Below are 26,715 nucleotides of genomic sequence, written 5' to 3'. Positions count from 1 at the left end.
AAGCAAGCCCATTGACGGATTAGCGCTATTAGCCGCTTTTAGCGGCTTATCGGATCAGCTGATAAGCGGCTTAGCGGCTTAGAAAAAGGGGGGGAGGGGAAAAAAACCGCAGGAACTCGCAGGACATTTTCGTCTTGCGAAGCAAGCCCATAGGAGATTCGTTTTGTGAAGCACCTCCAAAACGGAAAACTCTTTCGTCTAGTGAGTTTTCCGTCTTGCGAGGCATTCGTCTTGCGGGGCACCACTGTACTTGCACTTTGACATGCTAGGTTGGCAGGGACCGAGCAACGAGAGCTCACCCCGTCGCGGGGATTTGAACCGCCAACCTTCTGATCGACAAGTCCTAGGGCTCTGTGGTTTAGACCACAGCACCACCCGTGTCCCTTGATCATGACTTATAGAAGACAAATTAGTTAGGGATTTGGTATATCAAGAGATACGGCCTATGACTGATAAATGAATCTCCATATTCAGAGGCAGTATGGCTGAATATGATATACTGCAGACACATAATGCAGAAGAGCTATTTCCTCCATGCTCTGTGGTCTTCCTGGAGTCATCTGGTTTGCCACAGTGGGAAGCTGGGTAACAGACTTGATGGATCTTTGGTCTGATCCAGCAGGGCTCTTTCGCTCTTCTTAGGGACAGACAGATTGATGCAAACAACCATGTGTTAGTTTTGTATCTGACTGAGGGCCTTCAGTTCCCGTCAATGTTTATAGAAATCTGATAGCACCTTAGGTGTATCAAGGGTATTCACAGATTTTTGAGGAGTCACCAGTGGATTTGCAGCTGGTAAGCTAAGGGATTCATCTTTTGTACTCTGTTAAGCACAATTATCCTGTGTTTACAATAAAATGTTCAAAGCAGCTCACAAGACCTTATTAATATACTGTATAATGATAATAACACTTGAAACAACAGAATGCAGCAAGGTAAGATGGGGAAAGGAAATATGTTTAATGTCCCCTCATCTGTGCATCCCTTTTCATGAAGTATAAAATGATAATTTCCATCTCCAACTTATACGTGAACAATAGTAGAACAGTACACACACACAGGTTTGCATACATCTCGTTGGAAAAACTGCAAGCTGATTTACTTCTAATTGCCAACATGGTATTAATGTTGAATGTGTGGAGATAAATGTGTGCATGTGGGAACTTTTGAGATGTATTGCAGATTTCTCCATTACCAGGACATTTTGAAAAGTTGCAATGCTATATAGTATATACAATATTTACTGCAGACTTTAAGTTCATGTCTGAAATGCAATAACTGTACTGTACAAAGAATTATAGTAATAGCCAAGCCAACTCACTCTGCAATTGTGAAAAAATCCATAAGTTCTGATGTTGAGGCCTTGTTCCAGTATGTGAAAAGGGCATCTACAATGTATTGGAAAAAACAATTAATAAAATGTGAGTATCACTGATGTGAATAGTTTTAAGGACACAAAGCAGGAGAGCTAGTATGTTACACAAAGCAAAACCTGGTTTGAGACTACACATCTAACAGCAGACAGCCTTCTAAATATGCATTTGAGGTACAAGTGCACAGCTTATTACTCCACAGCTCTTCTGTATAGGCTCTCTATTCTATACTGGTCAAGGTTACATAGCTTGAACTAGAGATGGGCCAATCTATCAATTTCTCTCAGTTTCTAATTTTTCCACTCTTAAGCTCAGTTCACCACATTTCCACATTAAAGGTAAAGGTACCCCAGCCCTTGCGGGCCAGTCGTGTCCGACTCTAGGGTTGTGCGCCCATCTCACTTAAGAGGCCGGGGGCCAGCGCTGTCCGGAGACACTTCCAGGTCACATGGCCAGCGTGACGAAGCTGCTCTGGCGAGCCGGCACCAGCGCAGCACACGGAAACGCCGTTTACCTTCCCACTATAAAGCGGTACCTATTTATCTACTTGCACCTAAGGGTGCTTTTGAACTGCTAGGTGAGCAGGAGCTGGGACTGAAATACGGGAACTCACCCCGCCGCGGGGATTCGAACCGCCGACCATGCGATCGGCAAGCCCTAGGCGCTGAGGTTTTACCCACAGCGCCACCCGCGTCCCATTTCCATATTAGCTTGTGATTAAAAAAAAAACTACTCAGGAATATTGCTCTGCATTTCAGCGCACATTTCTCCTAATGTGCAAGCAATACCCCCTAACATGAAGCATTTCTGTATTGTATTTTTACCTTTTGCTCATTTTTTTGATTGAAGAACTGGATTACAACATTTGTAGAAATGTGAAATTCAAAGGATATTTTGGGAGATACCCATTCGGGAAGGATTAGGTAGGTTTTGCAGGGGAACTAAGATGAGATATCACCTAAGTGTGTAAGCTGAATGATGTGGAAGGAAGCATTCACCCAGGTCCCCAGCCATGTAAATATATGCCAGAGCTTTGAATTGTGCTTGGCAATTGCCAGGAGTTTCTGAACAGTCTTCAAAACCAGTCCCTTATACAATACATAGCAATAGTCTAATATGGAGGTTTAGCAGAGCATGGATAACGGAGCCAGATTCTCTAATTCAGACCGGAAGGAGCTTCAGCTGGTGGAAGATGCTCTGTGCCACTAACACACATCAGGTATCCAGGGACAAAGCTGTAGCACTCCTAAACCACAAACCTGATCCTTTTGTGGGGAGAGGAATCCCATCCAGAACAGGCTGAACTCCACTTCTGTAGAGGGATAAACTTCCCACCAATGGTACCTTTGTCTTGTCTGGATTAAGCATTCATCTTGTGGGCATTTTCTGCTCATTTATATAAGTTTACATCCCCTAGCAAGTATTTGGTTGGTAGAATGCCAAATTCAGAGATGAGTTCTGGGGCAGGGAAGCAGGAAGCATTGAAGTAATCAAGTCTTCAGCCCCTGATAAATAACAGCAGAACCAGAAAACTTTTTGCAGAATTAAGCACGAGGAATACAAATCAGAAGAGAATCAAACAGAGGCTATTACATTCCAAGTTACACATGACATATTACAGCTGTTACTGAACAAGCGTTTAAAACACCAAGTTATTGTATTAACTCACTGTCAGAATTTAAGAAGTGAAAAACTTTTGCTTACCATCTGACATGCTTTTTAAAATATGAAGGAAACACATCAGTAGACTCCTGATTTCAGCTTGATCAAGCTTGTCACATCGGACTACAGAACTTCCCAAAGGGCAAATCTGTTGGTTCTGAAAAATACAGGAATACAGTTGGACAAGAGGCTCATCTTAATGCATTAAGGCACAAACACAGCATCTCAAAACCGAGAGAGTGTTGGTTACCAAGGACAAAGGTGGAACACTCCTAATCATAAACCAGATCCTTTTGTGAGGAGAGGAGCACTCACATGTTGATAGTGCAAGTTGCTAAGACACACCAGCCTATAGACCGATCTAAGTTTGTACATTGTGCCCAGATCCAATTCCCTTTTTGTACACATTCCATGGTTACCTCTCTCAAGCCTTCAATTTGTAAACAAGAAAAACTACTTAAGGATAAGAGTTAAAGTAAATGCGTATCTTCTTTAGGGCAATTGGTCAGTATCTAAAGGTGTATGATACAGCCATGCTTCAAAAAATATGTGATTTGTATATGGAAATGCCAAACCATAAAGCAATTACTTTTGAGCCTCAAACTACAATAGCAAAAGTACTACACTGCAAACGCGCACAAACAACTTAAACTAATGTGGAATTAGAGAAGACTACGAGCAAGGAATGAAGTGTCATGGTATAACTTTGAACAATAAAAAGAGCCAACACAAATAATGCCTCATCATAACTGTCAAAAATGGAATAGAAACTATATGGAAGTTTCAGAATATTTGGTAGGCATGCATGATCATCTGACACACAGGAAACAGGAATATCACACAAAAGCCAAAGACAATTTGACAGTAAATGCTTAATTAAGCCTTACAGATGTTTCAGGCCTTCTTTCAAGTGTTTGCCTGCATGCCTTCCCCCAGGCATACTAATTTTGAGATAAAAATATACAATTACATATGCAGAGTAGTCTTTCAATCCTATTAAGATCAACTCAGGTCTTCTGACTTCCATTCCTGAGTTGTAAAGACTTTCTGCAATATTTGTTGCTGCAGGAAAGCCCTGCACCCATCACTGTAGCCCCAAAAGGCAACTTGCTTTGAAATCAATCAGACCAAATAAAATATTATCAGCCAGGAGAAAAGCTTAGAAGTAAGTCAGCTAGGATAAGTACCATCATGAAATGTATAATAAAATAGCAGCTATGTCAAGCAAGAAACGAGTATAACTTGAACATATGATATTCAAAAAGGCTACACCAAGTTTTAAAATTTCAGTACTACTGTCAATTGCTTCACACTGCAAATCAAGCCATTACCATGAAGAAAAAAATAATTAGATGACAATTTTGCCATTTAGCAGAAGTAGCCTTACAGTGTGCAGATCATTAACAAATTTGATGGTGTGGTTTTTTACATTTCAGTACGCCATGATACTTTCAAACAATTAAAATACTGTTTCCTCTCCAGTAGAAGCTTCTTCAATGCTCAGGGCAAAATTGGCAACAAGCTGCACTCAGAAACTTAACCAAATAAACCACACAAAAATGAATACTTCTTGTAATGGAGGAGACACAACAGCATGAAAATCTCTCTCTGGTAAAGATGGAACTGTCAATAGTGAAAAATCCACTGTAACACGCTTTTTCTTTGATGAATGGTAGTGTTCTCGTTCCTCTCCACTAGTAAATAATGTATGAGCAGAATGCCTTCTGAGAAGTTTCTCCCTCTGCCACAAGGCGGCATGTCAGGGTCAAGAAGAAAACATTAAACCATGGTGTGACTGCCACAAGATCCAACCTCAAAACGTTAGAAATATGACAGGTAAAAGGCAAATGCAACTGAACGTGAGAGGCTAAATACACTTAATTATTAAAACTCTTTCACTGAAAGCAACCATGTGGATTTATACCAGTGAACTAAGACAAGTAGGGCTGTATCCAATGGTAGTCACACTCTAAGCAGATCCATTGAAATTAATGAACCTAAGTTATCCCCCTTAAATTTAATGGCTTTACACTGAGTATGGCTACTATTGGAGACAGCCCTTGGTGAATTAAGAGTGTCCTTCAAAGAATGGTACTATATTGTCTAAAAATATTAATTTATTGTAAATTTTCCTGCATTCATGCAGTCTAAAAAATAGTCAAAATAAGTTGGTATTATATACACGTATATAATACCAACTTATTTTGGCTATTTTTTAGACTGCATGAATGCAGGAAAATTTACAGGGTTCCTTTACCTTTATATATACACATAAGTAAATACACATATAACATATTTATTGAGACAGTGACATGGTTTCCTCTAGAAATTAATGTTCACTCAATAGGGGCCTCCCCCTTACAGCTAGACACATTTTATTTAATGTAGAATAAGAGAAGAACTAGAAATGGCTACTCATTTTCCCTCAGCGGAGTAAGTTATACAGTAGTAGCAAAAAAGCAAGATTAGAGTATGTAGAAGCTTCTCTTACAGGCACAAATATATAAAAGTACCCTTACCTTGTCAAGGGAATTGCTCTTTTCACTATGTCTTTCTGGGAGACTGTTTCCTGAATCTGTACTTATAAGAGAACCTCTTGAGTCTGCATTTCTTACACAATTAACATTTGGAGTCGAAGAGGTATATGGGGATGCTGAATAATAAGATGGTAGAAAAGGGATACATTAGAGGCTCTGCTAGTGTGAGATTCAACCTGCATTCAACTGCCCCTCTTTTATTCAAATGACCCTTCCAGTATCTATATGCTAGGTAGATGCCAGAAACCTGGCTTGTAAAGGGATTGCCAGCTGGGTGCATGTTTCAGGTGACAGAATTCAACATCTGGATTTATCAGTAGGAGATATCTGAATGCGAAGAAATACAGACTTACCATATTTTTCCATGTATAAGACTAGGTTTTTTCCCTTAAAAATAATGTCAAAAATTAGGGGGCATTTTATACGCAGATACATCGTCCCCCATTTTCTTAAATCTGAGTCCCCCAAAATAGGGAGCGTCTTAGACATGGGGGTGTCTTATAAATGGAAAAATACGGTATTTAGTTAACGGATATACATATACATATATATGACTTCATTATTTTATATCCCATTCAAGAAACTAATGAGTACCCAATTTTTTCCCTATAACCAACTGAAAGTAGATTTGGCTGAGAGAGTTTCATGGGAACAAGCTCTGTAACTGTGTGGAAATTTGATTTTTTAAAGTAATATAAGGGCTTAAAGGGACGTGAAGTTAGAAATAGAACGCAGAAATGGAAAGAAGAAGAAACCGTAAGGTAAAGGATGAAAAAGTATATGGGAAAGTTATCAAAATTAGGTAGAAAATTAATTAAAAAACCTAAATGAAAAGAGAGATCAGCAAGAGCAGGAAAATGAACTGCTCTGTCAGGCAGGAGAGAAAAAACTGATGAGCGACCACACCTGCCTCCCAGAGTTCTTTGCTCTCCTGCCTCCATCACATGACAAGATAATACCCAAGCCATTTACGGCATCAACAACAGACTCAAATTTTGAACCCATGTCTCAGTGACCTAAGTTCAAACACCACCCACTATGCCACATCAACATTACATTACATTCATTTTCACCAATAAAAGATCTACATGTAAAGTATCAAATTTCATTTCTTAGAAGAATTAAAATAAGTGTAAAAAGTGTAAAAAATATTTTTAAATGGTTACCAATGCCTGATATAGCACCAAACACGTCCTTGTGGAGGTTGCTATCAAGGGTATTCACAGATTTTTGAGGAGTCATCAGTGGATTTGCAGCTGGTAAGCTAAGGGATTCATCTTTTGTACTCTGTTAAAAAAGAAATAATTTCACTTCCTTTGATATGCCTAAAAGTGGTATATTTTTACGCTAAAGCTTTTTTCAAGCTTTAAAGTTTCAGAAAAAAAAATATCTACTCACACTGCTAGAAGCATTAATAGGGAAAGGTGAAATATCCTTGACATCAATTCGATGGGCATTTTCTATCAGCACCCCAAAGGTTGGCAAATACAACGTAGCTATTCTCGCTTGATGGCTCTGTACCAAAACATTTTTGTTCTCATTATTCAATGGGAATATACACACACTCACATTTCAGATATTCGCTGTTGTGAAGCTAGAGTTATAACTTGATTTTTGGTTCTTGCACATTTAAAAGGAACAGATGTTGGCTGTTCCTTTTAAATGTGCAAACCCTCAAACATATCCTTTTTGCAGGTGGAGTCACAAGTTTACTGAATCTGAATTTGCTAATCACGATGTTAGCAATTAAGAAAAAGCTCAACAGGTATGGCAAGGTGAGAATTAATAATAAATTTTATAGTGCAAGAAGCATATTTTGCCAGGTGAGCAAGTCTATCTTTGCCCAATGATTCACTCTTGCTTGAGCTGGTAATACAGGCAAAAGGCTCTTTGATCATCTCCCCCAGCGTTCTCGAACCTCATCTCAGAGGATCTCTGCTTACAAAGAAATAAGAGTTCTGGTGCACAGACAGGTTCCCCCTATTCAGAGAAGTGCAGTAAGTTTAGAATCCTGTATTGGCTATGATCTCTGCACCTACTATTAAAGCATGAGTAGAGGAGCCCTGGGATTAGACTGACTTTATTTGTGAAACTTCAGTAAATAAGCACTGCAGGTATTTTGTAACATACACAGGCTAGCTTTGTGAAGTTCATAGAGGGAAATATTTTCATCCCCTCCTCCCTCCTGTAGCTACCTATAACCTCCACAAAGCCTCTCCAGAGATGTGGTGCCCCCTCCTGAACAATGGGGGGACAGAGCATGGAGGCCTGTTGGGAGAAGGATGGGAAGGTGAGATTTCATTTCATGAACTTCAATTTATCTGTGAATTGCAGCCTAATATGGGATTCCCAATAGTCCCATATACCCACACCCCACATTGTTCAGGAGAGCCCCTCAACCTCCCCCACAGAAGATTCTCATGGGGCACAGGCGGTTACAATAAGGAAACAGGGATATAAAACATTTCTTCAGTTCACTTCCTTAAATTAACTTTTCGTAGGACCCAAGTCACAAAAACTTCTGCACTTAATGTAACTAAAAAAGCTTCTGAAAATACACTTACCCTGGAAACATATCTGTCATCCAAAGAATGCTTTATCATCAAATTCTTCAAAACACTGATTGCAATTTGACGGATGTCTCTGAACTCTTGCAGTGCATTTCCCACCTCCCTCAGCAGCAGTCCTACCAAGAAGTGATGCTTGCAGAACTCATCTGATAAGGAATAGTCAAGCTGAAGGTCTGAAAGCAAACACCACTGTTAAGAAAGTGTATATTCTAATACAGAAAGATGCAATCCATTGCCATTTGGAAGCACCACAATGTTCACTACATTCAATGTCCTCTTATTTATTAGAAAAACAAAATAATGTATCTACAGATTGTTCTTTTGCTTTTTATAAGCAGAGCCAAGACTAAAAATGAAAATATTTAAGCAGTAATGAATTACAGGCAATTCCCAGTTTATGTATATTCTACTTGCACACTACTATGCACACACCGTGCCAGATACCCAGAAGTGGTACCAGGAAATGGGGATCACCTGGTCAACCGAGTTGGAGGGATGGCGGAGCTTCCACAGCTGCCACGAGTGGGGAAGAAGCTTCCCCACGCACGTCAGCTAGGTTGGTCAACCAAGCCCCACCATCCCTCTGGCTCCCACAAGCCAGAGGGGCAGGAGGGCTTTGTTGAGCAGCCCCAACAAGCCTCTGGCTCATGAGGAGACCCTTCCCAGAGCCCAAAGAGGATGAGATGGGAAGGCAGAGAATCTCAACAAAGCCCTGCAGCTCCTCCAGCTCACGAGGAGACCCTTCCTCTTTGGGCTCTGGAGTAGGTCTCCTCCAGCTGAGCCAGTTGGACTCGCCAGGGTGCTCTCTATTTTACGTGATTTCGAATATGCACACGGGGCCCCAAAATGGAAGCCCTGTGTAAATGTAGTCTCACCGGTACTGACAGTAATTCAGTAATTTACTCTCTTGAGTACATGGTGGCTTACTGACTAAATATGAACTCTTGGAAAAGAACTCAATTGGTGGTCTGCTGTGGTCCAAAGCTCTTTCATGCTTTATGTGGCTAAAGAGCAACATTTATGCATTTTAAAGAATTTTCAGACAACCACACTTTCACACAAATATGTTCTGCTAAAACCAAGCAAGTGTGGGTGACTACAAGCAAAAGGTCAGCTATCTGTGACAAAACTGAACATGCATTTTTTTAAAAGAAAACAACCAATGGCGTACCTAGTAATTCAGTGGCACCTGTACTATCAAACTTCTTGTTTTTAATATTACTTTTTTATTTAGCCCAAGAACTGGACACACAGCTAGCTAGCCTTCCTTTCCTTGGTTGGAAAAAAGGCAAGCACCGCCCCTAGAATGTGATCCATTGGACACAGATATTTCCAGGAAATACAGAACTTGGAAAATGGTGGGAAAGGCCTTATTTTGCTTATGCACTGTGAAACAGAAGAAAAGCAGGAAGAAAACATGCCCCATGACTCCAGCTGTAGTGAGTGTCTACCATCTGTGTCAGCATGTTGTAGACAACAAGAGGCTGATGAGGCAGCTTTTGGAGACCCCATAATTAATATATCCTTAAAAGGCGGGGCCTTTATATTTGTGTGCCTCGCTTCTTGCATAATAATTCCATTCTGTTGGTCCAATGACACCACCAGGGTACATATGTGTATAGAATATGTCCAGTAGGTAGAAAGACAGAATGAGTCCTTTTGAATTTTGAGGACTTGAAATTTCACTTTAAAGGATAGTTTAATATTTATGACTGCTGGAGAAAGTTAGGTATGTGATTTATTGCAATGCACCCCATAGTCTCCATTGAATCTGAGTCACTCAAAAATGATTCACAACTAATCCCACCCCTGCTGCTCCACAATTAGCATCAGCAAAGCTTGCTGACACAAAACAGGTTCCAAAGAGAGCATGGGCATACCCAGAGGGAATTTATTCCCTTTGAGTAGCAGGCCACATCACAAAATACTTTTGAAAACCCTTTCTGTGTCAAGGATTCTGCAGTGAAGTGCAGGGGAGCTGCTATTCAATACACACAAGCTTGAAGCATCCATGCAAGCACAAGACAACTGAAAGAAAATAAGTGTTTCTTGATACTCTGGCTTGTACTAGCAAGATGAAAGCTCTGGAATGTTTTCAATCAATTTATAGTGACATGTTCATGCATTTTCAATTTGTTTCCAAATAAGCACATCAAATTTATTTTAAAAGCTCTGTTTTATCTATAGCAGTGTAGCATGACTCACAAATGGAATTACTGCACATTCTTCCTTTTTACACAAGTCACCATGGTTTTTAAATTAGAAAGTCAGTGTAGGATCAAACAGCACACTCCACACCTACCTATAGGAGTGTCATAGGATTCCACTGTTGGTGAAAGAAAAGCTAATTCAAAGGAAAAAAAGAAGCAAAGTAGGACAAAACCAATAAGTAACAAATAGCTTTACTGGTTTGAGACAACACAAAGAAACAATGAGACAGTGTGTGTGTGTGTGTGTGTGTGTGTGTGTGTGTGTGTTTTACACCAGAACTAAATTACTTACCTATCTGCTTTCACTCTATCACTTTATTATACAAACTGGTGAAAATTAGAGGAGACAGAAATAAAATCTCCATCTCACAATTAAAGAACCCCAATATACATATATCAAGTCACAATAGATTTCAAGATTTTTCTTACAAGACAACAATGTCAAATTATCTTTTCAAATGTGAATTTACCTTGATATCGCTGAATCCTGCCTTTTCCAAAAGGCATAGGCAGATTCAAAGGAATGTAGTGTTCATGATTACATACTACCCGGAGAAATTCAAATTTGAATTCAAAGAGGGTCTGCAAAAATATGTTGAAGTCATAAAATTGGTTGTTTAACAAAATTAACGTATTTAAATTCAATAAGCAAGCAAAAGATTTTTAATATCTGGTTTCAGTTCTTTGAAAGGATGGCTAAGAAGATCCAATAAACAAACAGCACACTGTCTGATTTCCAAACAATGTTTTCATACAAGGACACACATATTCTGATAACATGAGGGTTCATTATATTTTTTCTAATTTTATTAGAAATATGAAATATAGCAGATCTTTTTGTTTAACCGATTTCCAGCTTACACATGGTGAAATCTTGCCTGCTTTGTGAGATAAGATGAAGATATTCTTGGAAACCAAAAAACAAGCAAGCTTTGCTTTGTAAAAGTATTTAAATATTGCAACTAAGAAAAAAAAATCACTGCCCATAAAATATATGTCTCAGAATGCTACATGCATAAAGGTTGCAGTTACAGGACACAAAGTTACGGACACAGACCTTTCATGGGTGTAACAAGGACACAACTTTTACTGGTTACAGCAAACTGGGCTTGGTCTAGAATGGGGACAAGGAACTATCCATCGTGTAGCCCCATCTGCAGAACTCAACCAGAAATGAAGAGCTGGCCTGAGTACAAGGCAATCTGGGTGTAGGCAAGTCCAGTGGGCCTCTCAGGCAAACTAGGATTCATGCCACCCGTGAGCTCTGTTTTAGGTAGAAAGCAACACTCCAAGATCCCTTAAGGAGAGCTGCTCAGTGGCAAGTAGGGTTAAACTGCCAGGCTCTGGTCCTCAACCAAATGGAAGCTCACATTAGTTCCCCGCGGAAGACCTGTCTGTGCTATGAGTCAGTCAGCGCTGCAGAGGGGATCGCATCCAAGCCTTTTCCACCCACTCTGCCCACACAGGGAGCCAAATGGGGTTCTCTAGGTAAGCTGGGGACCTGGGACAAAACCCAAAACACCCCAAAATGACAATGGCAACACTATTTCTTACAACAAAGCTATACAGTACCTTTGGATCTCCTGGAGCAAAGAAGCTGATATAGTTATTAATTTGCTTGAACACAAATCCTCTGTCCATAAAGGTGAAACATCTCTGCAAAAGCAGAAAAAGTCACAAGAGCATTCTAAAGGCATGGTAGTTAGTAAGTTATATTTTTATAGCTATTTCCAAGAAAAAAATCTATAAAAACTAAACTAGCCTAAAGCAACAGTCGGATGCCAAGCATCAGGTGCTTAATAAATGACTCATAAATTATATATTTCTAAATTAAATCAAAGATTTAATAATCTCATCTGAACTTCTTATTGTACACCACATTTCAAACAAGTTTTTATTGTACATAACCACTTATGATGAGAGACTATGAATTCATAGTCTTCACTATCAATCCAGGACTGCAGGATTTTTATTTCAAAAGTGCTGCCCCTTCTATCATCTCAGTACTATCTATAATTAATAGCATAACATTCAAAACCAGCTTTAATCAAAGATTTACATTATCTATTTTCTTGACACATACTTTTCTTTCATATGCCAATTTATTGGGGGTGGGGTAGGGAGAGAGATTGCCAGCTATTGCTTTCTAAACCTGCTGTATCATGTTGACCATGAGAGAAAAGAAAAGCTTAAAAACAGTTTGAGTTCTGCATGAAGAATTGCTAAGACAGTGGTGGGGCACATCCAACTACCTGTCAAAATTCCTTGCTTAGGGCAGTGTTTTTCAACCTTTTTTTGGCAAAGGCACACTTGTTTCATGAAAAAAATCACGAGGCACACCACCACTGTGTGCGGAGAGGGAGATGTCAGAGCCCCACTGCTCTCTATGGGGAATCGGATGAGAGCGGACCGCCTGTCCACTCTCATCCGATCCCATGCGATCTGATCCCCACCCAGGACGGATGGAAAATAGGGTGGACACAGTCCGGCGCCCGCCTAGTGGGCAAAAATTTGACATTTTTAATAAAAAAATCTTTCGAATTTTTCAATTTTTCCCACGGCACATCAGGCAACATCTCGCGGCACACTAGTGTGCCGCGGAACAGTGGTTGAAAAACACTGGCTTAGGGTTCCCAAGCCTGGTGGCTGTTGGGTGCTTGGGAATACTGCACATAGGAGGTTACTAACCCTGTGTTCAACACTTCCCAAAGCGTCAAACACAGGACAAGCAAAGTGGTTCTTTCTCCCTTCCCCATGGGGAGGTGGGGGCACAGAAGCTGGCATTTTGCAGGCATCAACATGTGCAAGAGAGGTCCCTCCCAAAGCCAATTTGCCAAAAGCTGGTTTCTTCCCCCTGCATTTTGCAGATCAGCTGAGAAAAAGCACTCCTCTCACAAACACAATGCAAGAGCTTGTAAAGTTTTGTTTCTGAGATGGCTGCTGCTGTTTAGCAAGAGTCCAATACAACCCTCCTCCTGAATGAGGAAGTAGTTTCCATGGAATCCTGTCAAACTGAACAGGATTTAACCCCTAGTCATTAACTCATGACAGCAGGGGAGTTAAAAAACCCCAGCTGTGCCTTGGCTGCATGCAGCCTGTTCCCTACTGGATTTAACAATGTGCTCCCATCCACCCAGGGACATGGGTTTGGGGCAAATTGGACCTCCTGCCAGGCCAAGATTGGCTTGTGGGCCAAAGAGAAATTTTCGTAACACTTCAGGTATTGCTATATTGACTAAGTGAAGCCTTCTTCAAGAAAGGCCAACAAAGAACCATACTCACTTTTATGAAGACAGCAAGGCTATGGTTTGCATTTTTTGAAGCTTCTGGGTTATCTTTATACTTCTGAGTAATGTGTGGCATCAGCATGTTTACTACAGTTTCTACAGCGTGATGATAAGATGCTGGAAATCTCTGATTTCGTAACAACTAGGGGGAAAATTAACCAACAGAATTTGACAAAAATATCCTTTTACCCTTACGCGGTGTTTGAGAATTGGTAGTTAAAAACTCAAACCAAGAGGAAAAGGCAAAAAAAAAGTTTCTGAATATCACTGGCATCTGTTTCCCCCCTCTCATTTTATCCTCTCAACAATCCTGTTAAGTATGTTAAACTAAGAGATAGTGACCAACCCAAGGTCATCCAGCCAGCTTCACAGGTGAGTATGGCATTGGACTTCTGTCTCTCTGGACTATGTCATGCACAACTATTCCACGTTGGTTCTAATAAAATGTATGCTGTTGGATTATTTAGAGCAGGAACATCTTTGATATAATTCTGTTTGATACTCCTTCATATGTTACAAAAATATAAAAATAAACGGGCCAGGCTGGCTGGGGCTGATGGGCACCAGGTTGGGAGGTTGTGGAAGGCTGTACTAAAGAAATAACTAGACTTATGCATTGTTCCGTTTTCATACAGCAAAAAATCGGAAGTGCCTAGAATTAAGGGGACTAAAAGCCTAGCCATTTACCAAGCCTCTTCAGAATATTATACGTACCTTTACTTTAGCATTTTCTAGCAGGTGCTGGGCCATTGATTTGATTAGAATTTCAAAGAAAAACCAGGAGTACTATTAAAACAAAACAAAATCAACACATTATACAAGCAGCCCATTTATACCTGTAATACATAAAATGTTTATTGTTAATGGGATTATTGTTAAATGGTTTTCACTGGCATTGCTACTCTTTGTTCACTCATTTTTTAAAATAAAAAATGTAGATAACTTTGTCAAATTGTTGCAGTCCATCTTTTTCTGTCTTATCTCCTCATGCTTTTTAAAATATCTGATTTGTCACAATTTTTATCTTTTGCAACAGCATGCAGTTGCAGTACAACCAAAGTACAGTGGTACCTCGGATTAAGAACTTAATTCGTTCCGGAGGTCCGTTCTTAACCTGAAACTGTTCTTAACCTGAAGCACCACTTTAGCTAATGGGGCCTCCTGCTGCCGCTGGAGCACGATTTCTGTTCTCATCCTGAAGCAAAGTTCTTAACCCGAGGTACTATTAGCTAAAGTGGTACCTCCAGTTAAGAACAGTTTCAGGTTATGAACGGACCTCCAGAACGAATTAAGTTCTTAATCCGAGGTACCACTCTAGAAGGTTCATAGCCATGAAGAAAGGAAGATCTTGGATAATATATCTGTATATTATGTGCAGTGTGGAATCTCCACTTAAATTCCACTTTATGGAAAAGCAATGCCTCAGCAGCACTAAAGACTCCAATCTAGTTATAGAACAACCCCGCACAGTTAAATAGGTAATACTAAGAAAAGCAGCAATCAATGTTTTTTTCAATATATACCTTTAACAGCTTGTTGCTTGTGAGAAAGTCAGCAGATGGCTTCAAGATTGTTGTCATGGATTTGGCAAGTTCTTCATGTACGGTCTTATATTCAGTAGCAATGTAAGGCTCTGCTTTGTAGGCATACTTGGCAAGACAAAAAGTGAAATTAGCTTTGCATAATGCAGAAGTAATTATTGCAGATGTTAATGGTACAATTTTTGATAAAGCAACTTTGTATGAATCCTACCTTGACATAGGACCTCAAGTAGCTATCCAGTCCTTCTTCATGACACTGGGCAACTACATGGATAATAACCCTAAACAAAATGAAGTGACCATAAAATATCATTGCAAAGTACTTTGACAAAAATTAGAACAACCTTGGCAAATTAATACCCCAAAATTGCTTTTTAGGTGATGAAATGTACCAGGACTGTTGCATCAAAATGCTTACCTTGTCACGTTCACTGCAACTTCTTCTTGGGTTGCTCTAGTAAGGACTCTAAACAATTGGTTTAAAATAGTAGGCAGGAAAGCTATCATCACATGGCCCTCCATAGCATGAAGACTCTAAATTAAGAAAATAATAAAATGAAATCAGAATTGTATGAGAATCAAAATGTACTCTCTCTCTCTCTCTCTCTCTCTATATATATATATACACACACACACCATATTTTTTGCACCATAACACTCACTTTTTTCCTCCTAGAAAGTAAGGGGAAATGTCTGTGCGTGTTATGGAGGGAATGCCTACGGGTGGCATGCCTACGGATTTTCCTCCTCTAAAAACTACGTGCGTGTGCGTGTTATAGAGCGAAAAATACGGTATATATATATATATATATATATGCAGGTTTTGGTGTCTTCGGGTGTCTTCCCGTGTAAGAGTCGGGGTGTCTGGGCGACGTTTCGACGAGGTCTCACTCGTCATCTTCAGGCTGGTGCTTTCGGCTTCTTGTTACTGGAACAGAGCAGAATCTGGTGTTTGAGTTCCTATAAATACTGTTGAGGGGTGTGGTGTATAGCCTCCAACGTTCTGGGCAGAGAGGAAGTTCCTAGATTAGTGTGCCTTTTCTTCTTTTGTTCATTAATTACTTGAGGGATATCTTGAGTGATTTCATGAGTGATATTCTGAATACCACTGGGTGGGTCATTAAGTGTAGATTAGTTGCTAAAGCTTTCGTGTCTTGACCTCTTGAGCTTGTGAAGAGTTTTTCTGAGAAGATGGCTGTGCTGCATTTAGTTGTGCTCTGGCTTGGCTTCGTGTATAGGGGCGAGCTGTAATTTTGTGCCTTGTGCCAGCCAGATCTGTGTAGGGATTGCAGGGGGGTGCAGCATCCGGAGGTGCCACTATAGTTTGGCTACTGGATGGAGTCTGTAATATGTCTGTGGAGAGGGTCTGGGTTTGGGTCTGGTGTGGTTGATTGGTGACGGCGTTCTGTGTGCCTCTGGTTCTGGTGTCGGTTTTTGTGGGGAGGGCTAATTTCCAGATGTCAGGCAGGCGGGACGTGTCGTCACGCTTGTTCATGTTGTGAGGGTGTTTCTCTATCTCGATGGCTTCTCTAGAGAAACACCCTCACAACATGAACAAGCGTGACGACACGTCCCGCCTGCCTGACATCTGGAAATTAGCCCTCCCCACAAAAACCGACACCAGAACCAGAGGCACACAGAACGCCGTCACCAATCAACCACACCAGACCCAAACCCAGACCCTCTCCACAGACATATTACAGACTCCATCCAGTAGCCAAACTATAGTGGCACCTCCGGATGCTGCACCCCCCTGCAATCCCTACACAGATCTGGCTGGCACAAGGCACAAAATTACAGCTCGCCCCTATACACGAAGCCAAGCCAGAGCACAACTAAATGCAGCACAGCCATCTTCTCAGAAAAACTCTTCACAAGCTCAAGAGGTCAAGACACGAAAGCTTTAGCAACTAATCTACACTTAATGACCCACCCAGTGGTATTCAGAATATCACTCATGAAATCACTCAAGATATCCCTCAAGTAATTAATGAACAAAAGAAGAAAAGGCACACTAATCTAGGAACTTCCTCTCTGCCCAGAACGTTGGAGGCTATACACCACACCCCTCAACAGTATTTATAGGAACTCAAACACCAGATTCTGCTCTGTTCCAGTAACAAGAAGCCGAAAGCACCAGCCTGAAGATGACGAGTGAGACCTCGTCGAAACGTCGCCCAGACACCCCGACTCTTACACGGGAAGACACCCGAAGACACCAAAACCTGCATTTCTGTACCCGTGAAAATCTACGAAAGCATATATATATATATATATATATATATATATATATATATATATATATGCAGGTTTTGGTGTCTTCGGGTGTCTTCCCGTGTAAGAGTCGGGGTGTCTGTGCGACGTTTCGACGAGGTCTCACTCGTCATCTTCAGGCTGGTGCTTTCGGCTTCTTGTTACTGGAACAGCCTCTGTTCCAGTAACAAGAAGCCGAAAGCACCAGCCTGAAGATGACGAGTGAGACCTCGTCGAAACGTCGCCCAGACACCCCGACTCTTACACGGGAAGACACCCGAAGACACCAAAACCTGCATTCCTGTACCCGTGAAAATCTACGAAAGCATATATATATATATATATATATATATATATATATCAGAAGTGTAAAGCTAACAATCTTCAGAAACTTTACTTGGAAGCAAGTTATATTGAAATAACAGGACTTACACATAACGTATTCTAGGAGGAAACATGGAAATCTAAGAATATAAGTAAATGGTTTCCTATGCAACATCTGATGCTATTTCATAGCCTGTCAGATTTCAAGCAGATGGTGTAAATGAGAGAGTGCACTGGGAGTTGAAGGTATACATATACAGGATACATTATTAAATAGCAATTCAGCAGAGAATACTGAAATCAGCACAAAAGCATCATGCTGTGGGATAAGATGACATGTGTTCAATATGATAGTGGCTAATGCTGCCTTGTTAAAATGCTTGTCAAGACATTTGTGAAATAAATGTTGATTAAATGTTGAAAATACTTCGCAGCCGCAACATTGCAAGGTGCACATTTTGCACGGCAAAATATAATAGTATGGCTAAAATATAAAGGAAGTCTAAAATATGTGCTAGTTACACATGATCACTTCCTCCCTGCATGTTGCGCTGTGGCATACCACAGGAAGACTCAAATTCAGGCTACATGTCAAGCCACAATTAAGGAAGATTAACTATAATTTAGTATGACAGTCTACACTAGCAAGCCATGGTATATATCAGGGGTCAGCACACTTTTTCAGCAGGGGCCAGTCCACTGTCCCTCAGACCTTGTAGGGGGCCGGACTATAATTTTTTTGGGGGGGGGGGGAGAGAACAAATTCCTATGCCCCACAAATAACCCACAGATGCATTTTAAATAAAAGGACACATTCTACTCATGTAAAAACATGCTGATTCCCAGATTTCCCGGATTTAGGAGGTGACTGGGCTGGATCCAGCACCCGGGCTTTAGTTTGCCTACCCATAGTATAAATTATATACCTTAAGATACTTCACAAGATCAACTCCTAAGGCTTGAGCTCCAGACTCAGTTTTTTGACAATAATGAAAGAAATTGTTTAAGTGCTGGTCCTAGGAAAAGAAAGACAAAAACAGGTTAAGTCAATTAATACATAATTCAAATTGATTTGATCAAATGTGCCATTGCAATGTCACTTCCTCTAGATAAAAGAAATCCACTGTAAATATGACCAAAATGTTCCTCCTTTCAAGTATCCATTAAAGTTAAGCTTAAAAAGAATAAAGCAATGTGTGGGAATTCTCAGCAATTTAAACTTTGCATAACTCCTGATTCTTGAAGCTACATTAATCTCACAGCCAAAGCTTATGAAGTTTGCTTTTGCTTGCTTGGTGTGCTATAACAGCAAAGATTTTATAATATGCACCAGAAGACCAAAAATTATTTTTCACTTCTCTCCCCCCTACCTACTCCAACACAGCCCTACCATCACTGAACACGGACTTTTGTCTCCCTGCCCTCCAGTTATGTACAATCTAACAGCACAATCAACTCAAAAAATGTGGTAAAAAGCTCTAGTGGAATAGCCTACCTGTGTATATACAGTGGAAACCAGATGGGTTGAAATCTTTAACAGTGGTTTGCCTCCATCTACCCATTTAATTTCAGAACCAGAATGCTGTATATAGAAAAGAAAGTTAAAATACTGTTGATATTACGTAAGTATTGTTATTACATCAAATATGGACATGTTGGCCTGGTCTGCACACACAGAAAAGCCATGCTTTTTTAAAGCAAACCATGAATTAACCACATATTGTCCAATAATGGTTTCTTTCATTCGCACAAATGAAAGATTTCCCATCTACTCTTGAGTTAACAAATGCCAAATATGGATATACCGGCCTGGTTTAAATATAACACTAAACCATGGCTTGTTTGGCAAACCAAGGATTCGAAATGCATGGTGCACTTTCTGTAGCAAGAACCATAATAAATTATTGGTGCTTTCATTTATTTGCAAGGAAAAATTATTTCACAGTCAGTCGGTGACACATGACAGTGAACAGGTATACAGTAAGCAGGCTTGACACTTTAAAATTTGAAAATGACAAAATTTTAGTAATGCACTTTGAACATCTTGCATATTTAGATACAAAAATTAATGTTTGCTTTTGTGTGTGTGTTTTAACAACTCTGCCCTATCAAGTTCTATGAAAAATAATCAATCATTATTGTGTTGTTGGGTTTTTTTACTTTGATCATGCCAGGTTCTTGATTGTTGAGATATCCACATGGAAGGTATGCAGCTACTGGGATATGTTGTTCATTTGTCACTACTCTTCCATCTTTCAACAACTGAAGCCAAGAATACCCAACTAAAAAAAATGCAAAGAAAAAACATTTCTAATATTCACACCTTTAGTATATAATGTAACACAACACAGCCTCATCTAGCAAGACTTGGTGGGTCTTATACTTCACCCGCTAAAACCCTGTTAAACATGTTAGAAGGGCTCTACCCAATGGAACAAAGCACACAGTTTTATCTATAGCAGTTAAGAGTGAAATTTCAATTTTAAAAAGCAATTGACAGTCAACTTATTTCTCTAAAAATGCTATTAAAGTCAGTAAATATATTTAGCATTGGACTCTCTTTATTGTAACCCAGCAACAAGAAAATGATGTATTTAATGATAAATCTTCAGAAGCTATGAAATGAGTGTCAGACTTTGAATTCAACACAGAAAATCCAAGTCAATCATACCTTGTGCTTCAATTATGTCCTTCTTTTTGGTAGTCCCTTTGCTTGAACTATCACAGCTGACATGGTAGAAGGTAAACAACAAATGATGCTTTTCGTGTAACTGTGTGGGCAACTCTATTTTAATCTAAGAAGAAGAAACATATAAGTTTGGCTTCAGAGAATATTCCCAATAGTGTCGTGGTATGCCTCATAAAATGTACATATAGGAAACAATTTTCAATGCAATTAAATCAAAATTTAGAACAAGAGATCATACATCGGGAGCAATTGGTGAAAAGTGGATTATATGCACTTAAAAAAAGACAGATATATGTGAAACTCTAGAATCATTTCAATGGAGGTGGCAGCTGTGATCATGCAAAGAAATACACACAGTGAACTTTCCCTCCAATACAGTGGAGTGCACTGCATGATCAAATGAATTAGGCGGGGGCTATCTAAAATGGAATGGGCAGCATATACAGATTTTGACTAGCTTGCATGATTTCAGCTTAATATAATCTTAAGTGTACAGTATTAAAATACATTAGCAAAGTGCTACCCTTAAAAGTTCTAATTAAGTTACAAAAGTGAATATATGAGTTTAAATATGCAACAAGGTTGGACTAGAACAATTATACCCAACAGACTTCTAGCTTCATATGTGTAGAAGAATTTTAACATGAGACGTATCAATGACAGTGTTTTTCCATATGTATCTCTGAGGCAGTTTTGAGACCTATTTACCTTGGGACTCAGCTATACAGCTGCAAATAAAACGTTTTAAGTGTGCAATATACAATGTGGCACTAGATGGCGATGGTGAGCCTTATGGAAAATTCAATGTATTTTTAAAAACGCTTTTTTAAAAAAACATTTTCAGAACGCTTTTTATGTGTGCATAGATTTCACCTTGATTTTTGGCTCTAAAAAGGGCTCAAAAAATGCTCGCAATAAAGACAAAAAACACAATAAAATTCCTTTTTTAAACAATTGGACATCATTCAACAGTTACACTAATGTTGTGGCTTTTATTGCACACCCTAAATTTGCTCTGGATAGTTAGGGGAACCCCTGGGGTAGATTTAGGAAACATGCAGGGAAAGGAGAGGGGCATGCAACGTTAAATCTCTAGATGATTTCTCCCAGTGGTTGCAGGTGCAACACAAACCTCAAAAATGGCAGATTAAAGACTTGTTTAGGATTGTCAAAAGTGCAGGATACAACTCATTTTCAGCAGAGGTCTCTCTATAGCATTTTTCAGAATTGATGGTACTATACTCTTCAAGATAGGCATTAACTTTGCTACCCAAGTAAACAGACCTCCTCTGGCAGCTTTCAGCAGCTACAATAGGCTTCAAACCTCAAGCAGATACCATGGGCACAATCAGTGACCTTCTTTAAATGAGAAGTCAAAATCAAAATGGATTCTAGCTGTTTTATCAGTAAAGTTTTCCACAAACTATTCATAACAGACCACAAAGGGTTCCTCTTCTTCTCCTAAATGATTTAGATATACTAACCCCCTTAGTATGCAGAAAAGCGTCACAAGTCAACGTGGAATTTATGTAATGGTGATAAGCAAGTAAGATCTCTTTTCCACTCGTACATCCATAGAATAATCCCTAAAATGAGCTGTATCCTGTCCCCACCCCCAATTCTTCAGAAAACTATAGAGCTCTGGTTTTTGTAGATAAAACAGGTAATCTGAGAGAAATTATACCATCTCATCCTACTATCTTCCAATATGCTTCTCTGTTCGTTTTTCTGTTCCAGAGATCATCCAGGGCTTCTGACAGGACTGTCATTTAAGGCAGCAAGCAATTTCTCCAAAGTAGTCAAGAAACCGTTCAGATCCACCACTTATTTATTACTAGTTACTATTTTACTATACTTTCCTAAACACTCAAAGCGCTTAACATGCATTATTCTAGGTATGCTTACAACAGGACTGTAAGATGGAAACTGAGGCAGACAGATGCTAGCTTGCCTACGGCTAGCTGATAAATTGATTAAGACAGTTGCATTCTAATTCAAGGAACCAGTTCCACTCTCATCTCATCTATGTTTTTGGAAACTGGCAAGTATATAATGGGTTACCTCATCATAAAACTCTGGGTTTTGGTGATGATGCAGAACTGTAGCAAATGCTTGTCTTGTAAATACTGATCCACCGGGTCTGCCATAGATGCACTAAAAATCAAATAACAAAAGAAAGACTTATTCCATTGTATTTTAGGTCAAGAACATGAATGAAACATTTTTTGATGTGCTGTTGAAAAATCCAAAGAGAACTTCCAATAACATTACGTAAACACAACACTTGCAGCAACATGCCAAAATACAGCCTAGTGAAAGGATCTCAGGTAGCAGGGCTGGGAAATTTATCCGCCTGATACCTTATATAGCAGGAGAAACTTTCTCAGCCAAGAGTCACATTCTCTCTTGGGAAAGCCTCCACGGTCTGCCTATGGGATTAACTGATTAACTGGGCCACATTCCAGCCATACAAAAGTCTCTCTCTCTCTCTCTCTCTCTCTCTCTCTCACACACACACACACACACAACCAATCTCCATTAGGTAAACAAGAAGTGTTATCATGTTTCAAGGTCACATTCTAACCAAAAGCACATGAGCAAGCAGAGAAAGCCTGAGGATAGGTAGGGAAGAGTCCTAAGGGGCATACTGAAGTGCATTGCCCCCTGGACCCAAAGTTTCCCACCCCTGCCTTAGAGAACTGACTTTAGTCAAAGTATATAGTGCTGGGCCTAGATAAACCAAAGCTCCCACTCAATGTATGACAACCACACAAGAACTATAGTTGTTTTATGCAACTAGACTGATGTCTACAATTTTAGACCATAAGCAGGAACCTGTCTTTTTGCCTAAGTTATTCTATAAATTCACATATGTATGTGATGGCACTGCATCACCTAGAAACTATATTCAAATGTAAGGGACACATAAACCAAAATTAGGTAGCAGCTGTGATTAAAGCATACTCTTCATATTACTTTACTGAGAAAAGCATGTCTGAATAATCAGTACTCTCTTTTTTCACTGAAATCATCAGAAGGATCACATACTCAATACCAGGCTTCCTCAACCTCAGCCCTCCAGATGTTTTTGGCCTACAACTCCCATGATCCCTGGCTAGCAGGACCAGTGGTCAGGGGTGATGGGAATTGTAGTCTCAAAAACATCTGGAGGGCCGAGGTTGAGGAAGCCTGCTCAATACTTGTCTACAAGTACAAAAAATCCCTACTAAAGGAAATGTTACTCAGTCTAATTGAAAAGGCCATAAACATATTCTGAAGCAAACTAATTCCTGCCTTCAACTACTAGGGGGAGGTTGAGTTCCTACTTGAGGACACCTTACCTGCACAGAATAATAAGCAGTGAGTTTTTGAATAAATATCTGTAAGTCAGATCAACAAACCTTTAGAGGTATGGAATCTTCATCATCTGAATCCTTGAATTCAATGCAAACTGCAATATTTCTTGCCTAAAAAGAGCACATAAAGAGATTTTTGTTTTTCCTAAGAAGTGCCAGATAAGCAACCAAAACTTCCAAGAAAGAACACCAAATTCAATTCAGATTCAATTTGGTCTTGAATCTGAATGTTATTAGTGGCCCATTAACTCACCTTTGCAAATGACTTTTGACTGTCATATTTCAAGTGCTTTGGATAAACATAAAGGTGATTGTTGTAGATGGTGAAAGGCTGAGTGTGTTTTGGTATACAGGGAACAAACTCCTCTACTTCAAACGTTACTACTGTCTTGGTACTGTTTTCAAACTGTTTCATGGGAATGTATGATGAGCTAACAAAATCTGAAAATATATTAAAAACCAATAAAAAAATTGAAGAAAAAATGCTTCTCAGCTACTTAAAAGTACTTTTCTATACTTACTTGGGATGTCTGGAGAAATATTATCAATTGTTATGTCTAGATTTCCTAAAATAACGGGTAGCTTGGCCATCTTTTCAGGTCTATGGAAGAAGGAAAAAACAAAGTGACTCAACAGAAAAATCACTCGGGATGGATAATACAGCTGAACTCAAATAGGAAAGGAAACACCCCAAAAGGCTTGGAAAGCATGACAAAGTCTTTTTCCAGAGAGATAGGTAAACACTACATTCCTTGGCAATACTCATATCTCCTAAATTTGTGCAGCTTTTCACTGAAACCACATCAAGCCCAATTTAGCAACTTCCCTTGATAACTTGACCCTCACAGACTTGACTTTTTTAGCCTTATGACAAGAACAGCTGTACTGACCACTGTCTTCAGTCCAGACTTTTCACCTATAATCTGTTTGTAAAAAAAATTCATTCTTCCACAGCACCCATTTAACGGAAACCTTAAAACAGGAGAGGCCAACCCAGAGCCTGGGTATGATGGCACTCAATAAGGCCTTCTTTGGTGCCTCCGCCCTCCATAATAAACAGCAAGCACTTGACAAATGTACAGTATGTGAAAACAGATTTGGCTCTGAAGTTGTACTTGCATGAGTAGAAAGCACTTCCACTCATACTCAGATTGTTTTCTTTATGGAAAGAAGCTTGCTGCAGACTCAGTTCAAGAGATATTACTTTATTTGTTTGAATTAGTCTTAGCCACATTATTATTATTAAATTTCTATACCACCCTGTATAGAAATTTAATAATTTACAATATAAAACCACACAAAAAACCCCACACAACATAGTAGCAAACAAAAACAATACCCCATAGTTTAAAAGGCCATAGATTGTTTAATTAGCCAAAGGCTTGGGAGAAGAGGAATATTCCTACTTGGCACCTAAAGATATATAACAAAGGTGACAGGTGCTGCTTTAAGAGCCCTTAAGGAAAATAATGCAGGATGTAAGTATTCTAAATAATAAATATGTACAGTACTCACTTTTTGAAATCAGCTAACAATTTAAGCATGTCTTCGTTTGAGAGCTTGTTACTGTCTTGTTTGTAGAGTGCTGAAAATCGTGCATTTTTGTCTAGTGTCCCAGATGCATCCTTAAACAGTGTCCTGAAACATGAACTCTTATATAAGAATCTCATTACAAAATGAAACAGAGAAAAAAGTAAAAGTGAACACTTCATATCCTGAAATTAGATTGGCAAACTCTGATCCACTGAAATATGCATAAATGCTCACAAGAAAAGAAGCCAAAATTTATTGTGTAACAATACATATTACTACCTACACCAGTGGTTTCCAAACATCTTTCCCCATGGAGCATTTGAAAATTGCTGAGGGTCTTGGCAGACTACTTAATGATTTTTCTGCATGTTGCAGCAACTGTAATGCAATGAGCAAGAAGCGGCATGATTTTTTAAAATTGTACTTTTAGTGCTTCTTTTATTTCTTATATAATGCATTTTATTGATTATAATTTGAATGAAATAAAATACAACAAGAAGCAATAAAAACACAATTAAAAATCAGCATGAATATTTAATACAGTGAATTTGTGTTCTCAGCCACAAATCCACAGAAACACCACAGACCACCTGAATAAAGCTCACAGACCACTGGTGGTTAACAGAGCACAGTTTGGGAACTCCTAACCTACACAATGTATTTTTCTAAAATAGTATCTGGTTTTTTCCAAGTCCTGTGATTTAAATACAGTAGGTTGAGAGTGCCTTTAGCCTTGCCCACTAAATGCAAGGAATTCTGTCCCAAATACTAAATTGAGTTTTGACTAAAATAAAAAGGCACACCAATTAATACACTTCGAAGAAAAGAAGCCCCAGTCTTTACCTAGCTGCCCATGCGAATGGCATTCTGTACTGTCCTAGCCGCTGACATGCTTGCTTTGCATTTTTCAGAACTTTTTGAGCAACCTGTAAATGATAATAGAAATACATAAGTTTTTCATCAAATAACATTTGATTTATTTATTTAACCTCACTTCCACTGATAATGACTTATCATCTCAAATACTCATCCTTCATGATACAGTGGTACCTCGGGTTACAGACTCTGCTAACCCGGAAGTAGTACCTCAGGTTAAGAACTCTTCCCCAGGATGAGAACGGAAATCGCGCGGTGGCGGCAGCAGGAGGCCCCATTAGTGAAAGCGAGCCTCAGGTTAGGAACGGTTTCTGGTTAAGAACGGACCTCCGGAAAAAATTAAGTTCATAACCAGAGGTACCACTGTATTCTTCTTGACAGGACCACACGAAGGGCCTCTTTCCCAGACTGGGAATTTTGGATTGGAAGGTACTGGTGAAGATTTTAGGTTTTTAACACTATTACTCACAATAGTAGCCAAGATACAGTATGGAGCAAGACACA

General features: G+C 39.4%; 1 protein-coding gene across 17 annotated transcripts in view; it reads right to left on the bottom strand.

The window, feature by feature from the left end:
- Nucleotides 1-26,715, bottom strand: part of DOCK9 (dedicator of cytokinesis 9) — a 142,168-nt gene that overhangs the window by 25,716 nt on the left and 89,737 nt on the right. For 9 of the 17 annotated variants that reach the window (XM_082218513.1, XM_082218522.1, XM_082218510.1 and 6 more), the window contains exons 14-36: nt 26,179-26,261; nt 25,318-25,440; nt 24,324-24,403; nt 24,056-24,243; nt 23,848-23,913; nt 22,508-22,600; nt 20,429-20,552; nt 19,918-20,039; nt 19,253-19,339; nt 18,684-18,773; nt 15,599-15,714; nt 15,392-15,461; nt 15,163-15,288; nt 14,354-14,425; nt 13,635-13,781; nt 11,925-12,008; nt 10,823-10,934; nt 8,137-8,315; nt 6,971-7,087; nt 6,739-6,859; nt 5,555-5,688; nt 3,078-3,192; nt 1,322-1,388 (exon numbers count right to left, since the gene is read on the bottom strand). In XM_082218513.1, coding sequence (XP_082074639.1) covers nt 1,322-1,388; nt 3,078-3,192; nt 5,555-5,688; nt 6,739-6,859; nt 6,971-7,087; nt 8,137-8,315; nt 10,823-10,934; nt 11,925-12,008; nt 13,635-13,781; nt 14,354-14,425; nt 15,163-15,288; nt 15,392-15,461; nt 15,599-15,714; nt 18,684-18,773; nt 19,253-19,339; nt 19,918-20,039; nt 20,429-20,552; nt 22,508-22,600; nt 23,848-23,913; nt 24,056-24,243; nt 24,324-24,403; nt 25,318-25,440; nt 26,179-26,261 — 2,516 coding nt within the window. Of the gene's footprint in view, nt 1-1,321; nt 1,389-3,077; nt 3,193-4,602; nt 4,777-5,554; nt 5,689-6,738; nt 6,860-6,970; nt 7,088-8,136; nt 8,316-10,444; nt 10,487-10,822; nt 10,935-11,924; nt 12,009-13,634; nt 13,782-14,353; nt 14,426-15,162; nt 15,289-15,391; nt 15,462-15,598; nt 15,715-18,683; nt 18,774-19,252; nt 19,340-19,917; nt 20,040-20,428; nt 20,553-22,507; nt 22,601-23,847; nt 23,914-24,055; nt 24,244-24,323; nt 24,404-25,317; nt 25,441-26,178; nt 26,262-26,715 lie in introns of all 17 variants that reach the window. The other 8 variants (XM_082218515.1, XM_082218518.1, XM_082218509.1 and 5 more) reach the window with 2 other exon arrangements.

Source organism: Podarcis vaucheri (genome assembly GCF_965113315.1).
Source record: "Podarcis vaucheri genome assembly, chromosome: 4".
NCBI lineage: Eukaryota > Metazoa > Chordata > Lepidosauria > Squamata > Lacertidae > Podarcis > Podarcis vaucheri.
Note: the sequence above shows the minus strand (reverse complement) of the source record. Positions and strands in the feature narration are given on the sequence as shown.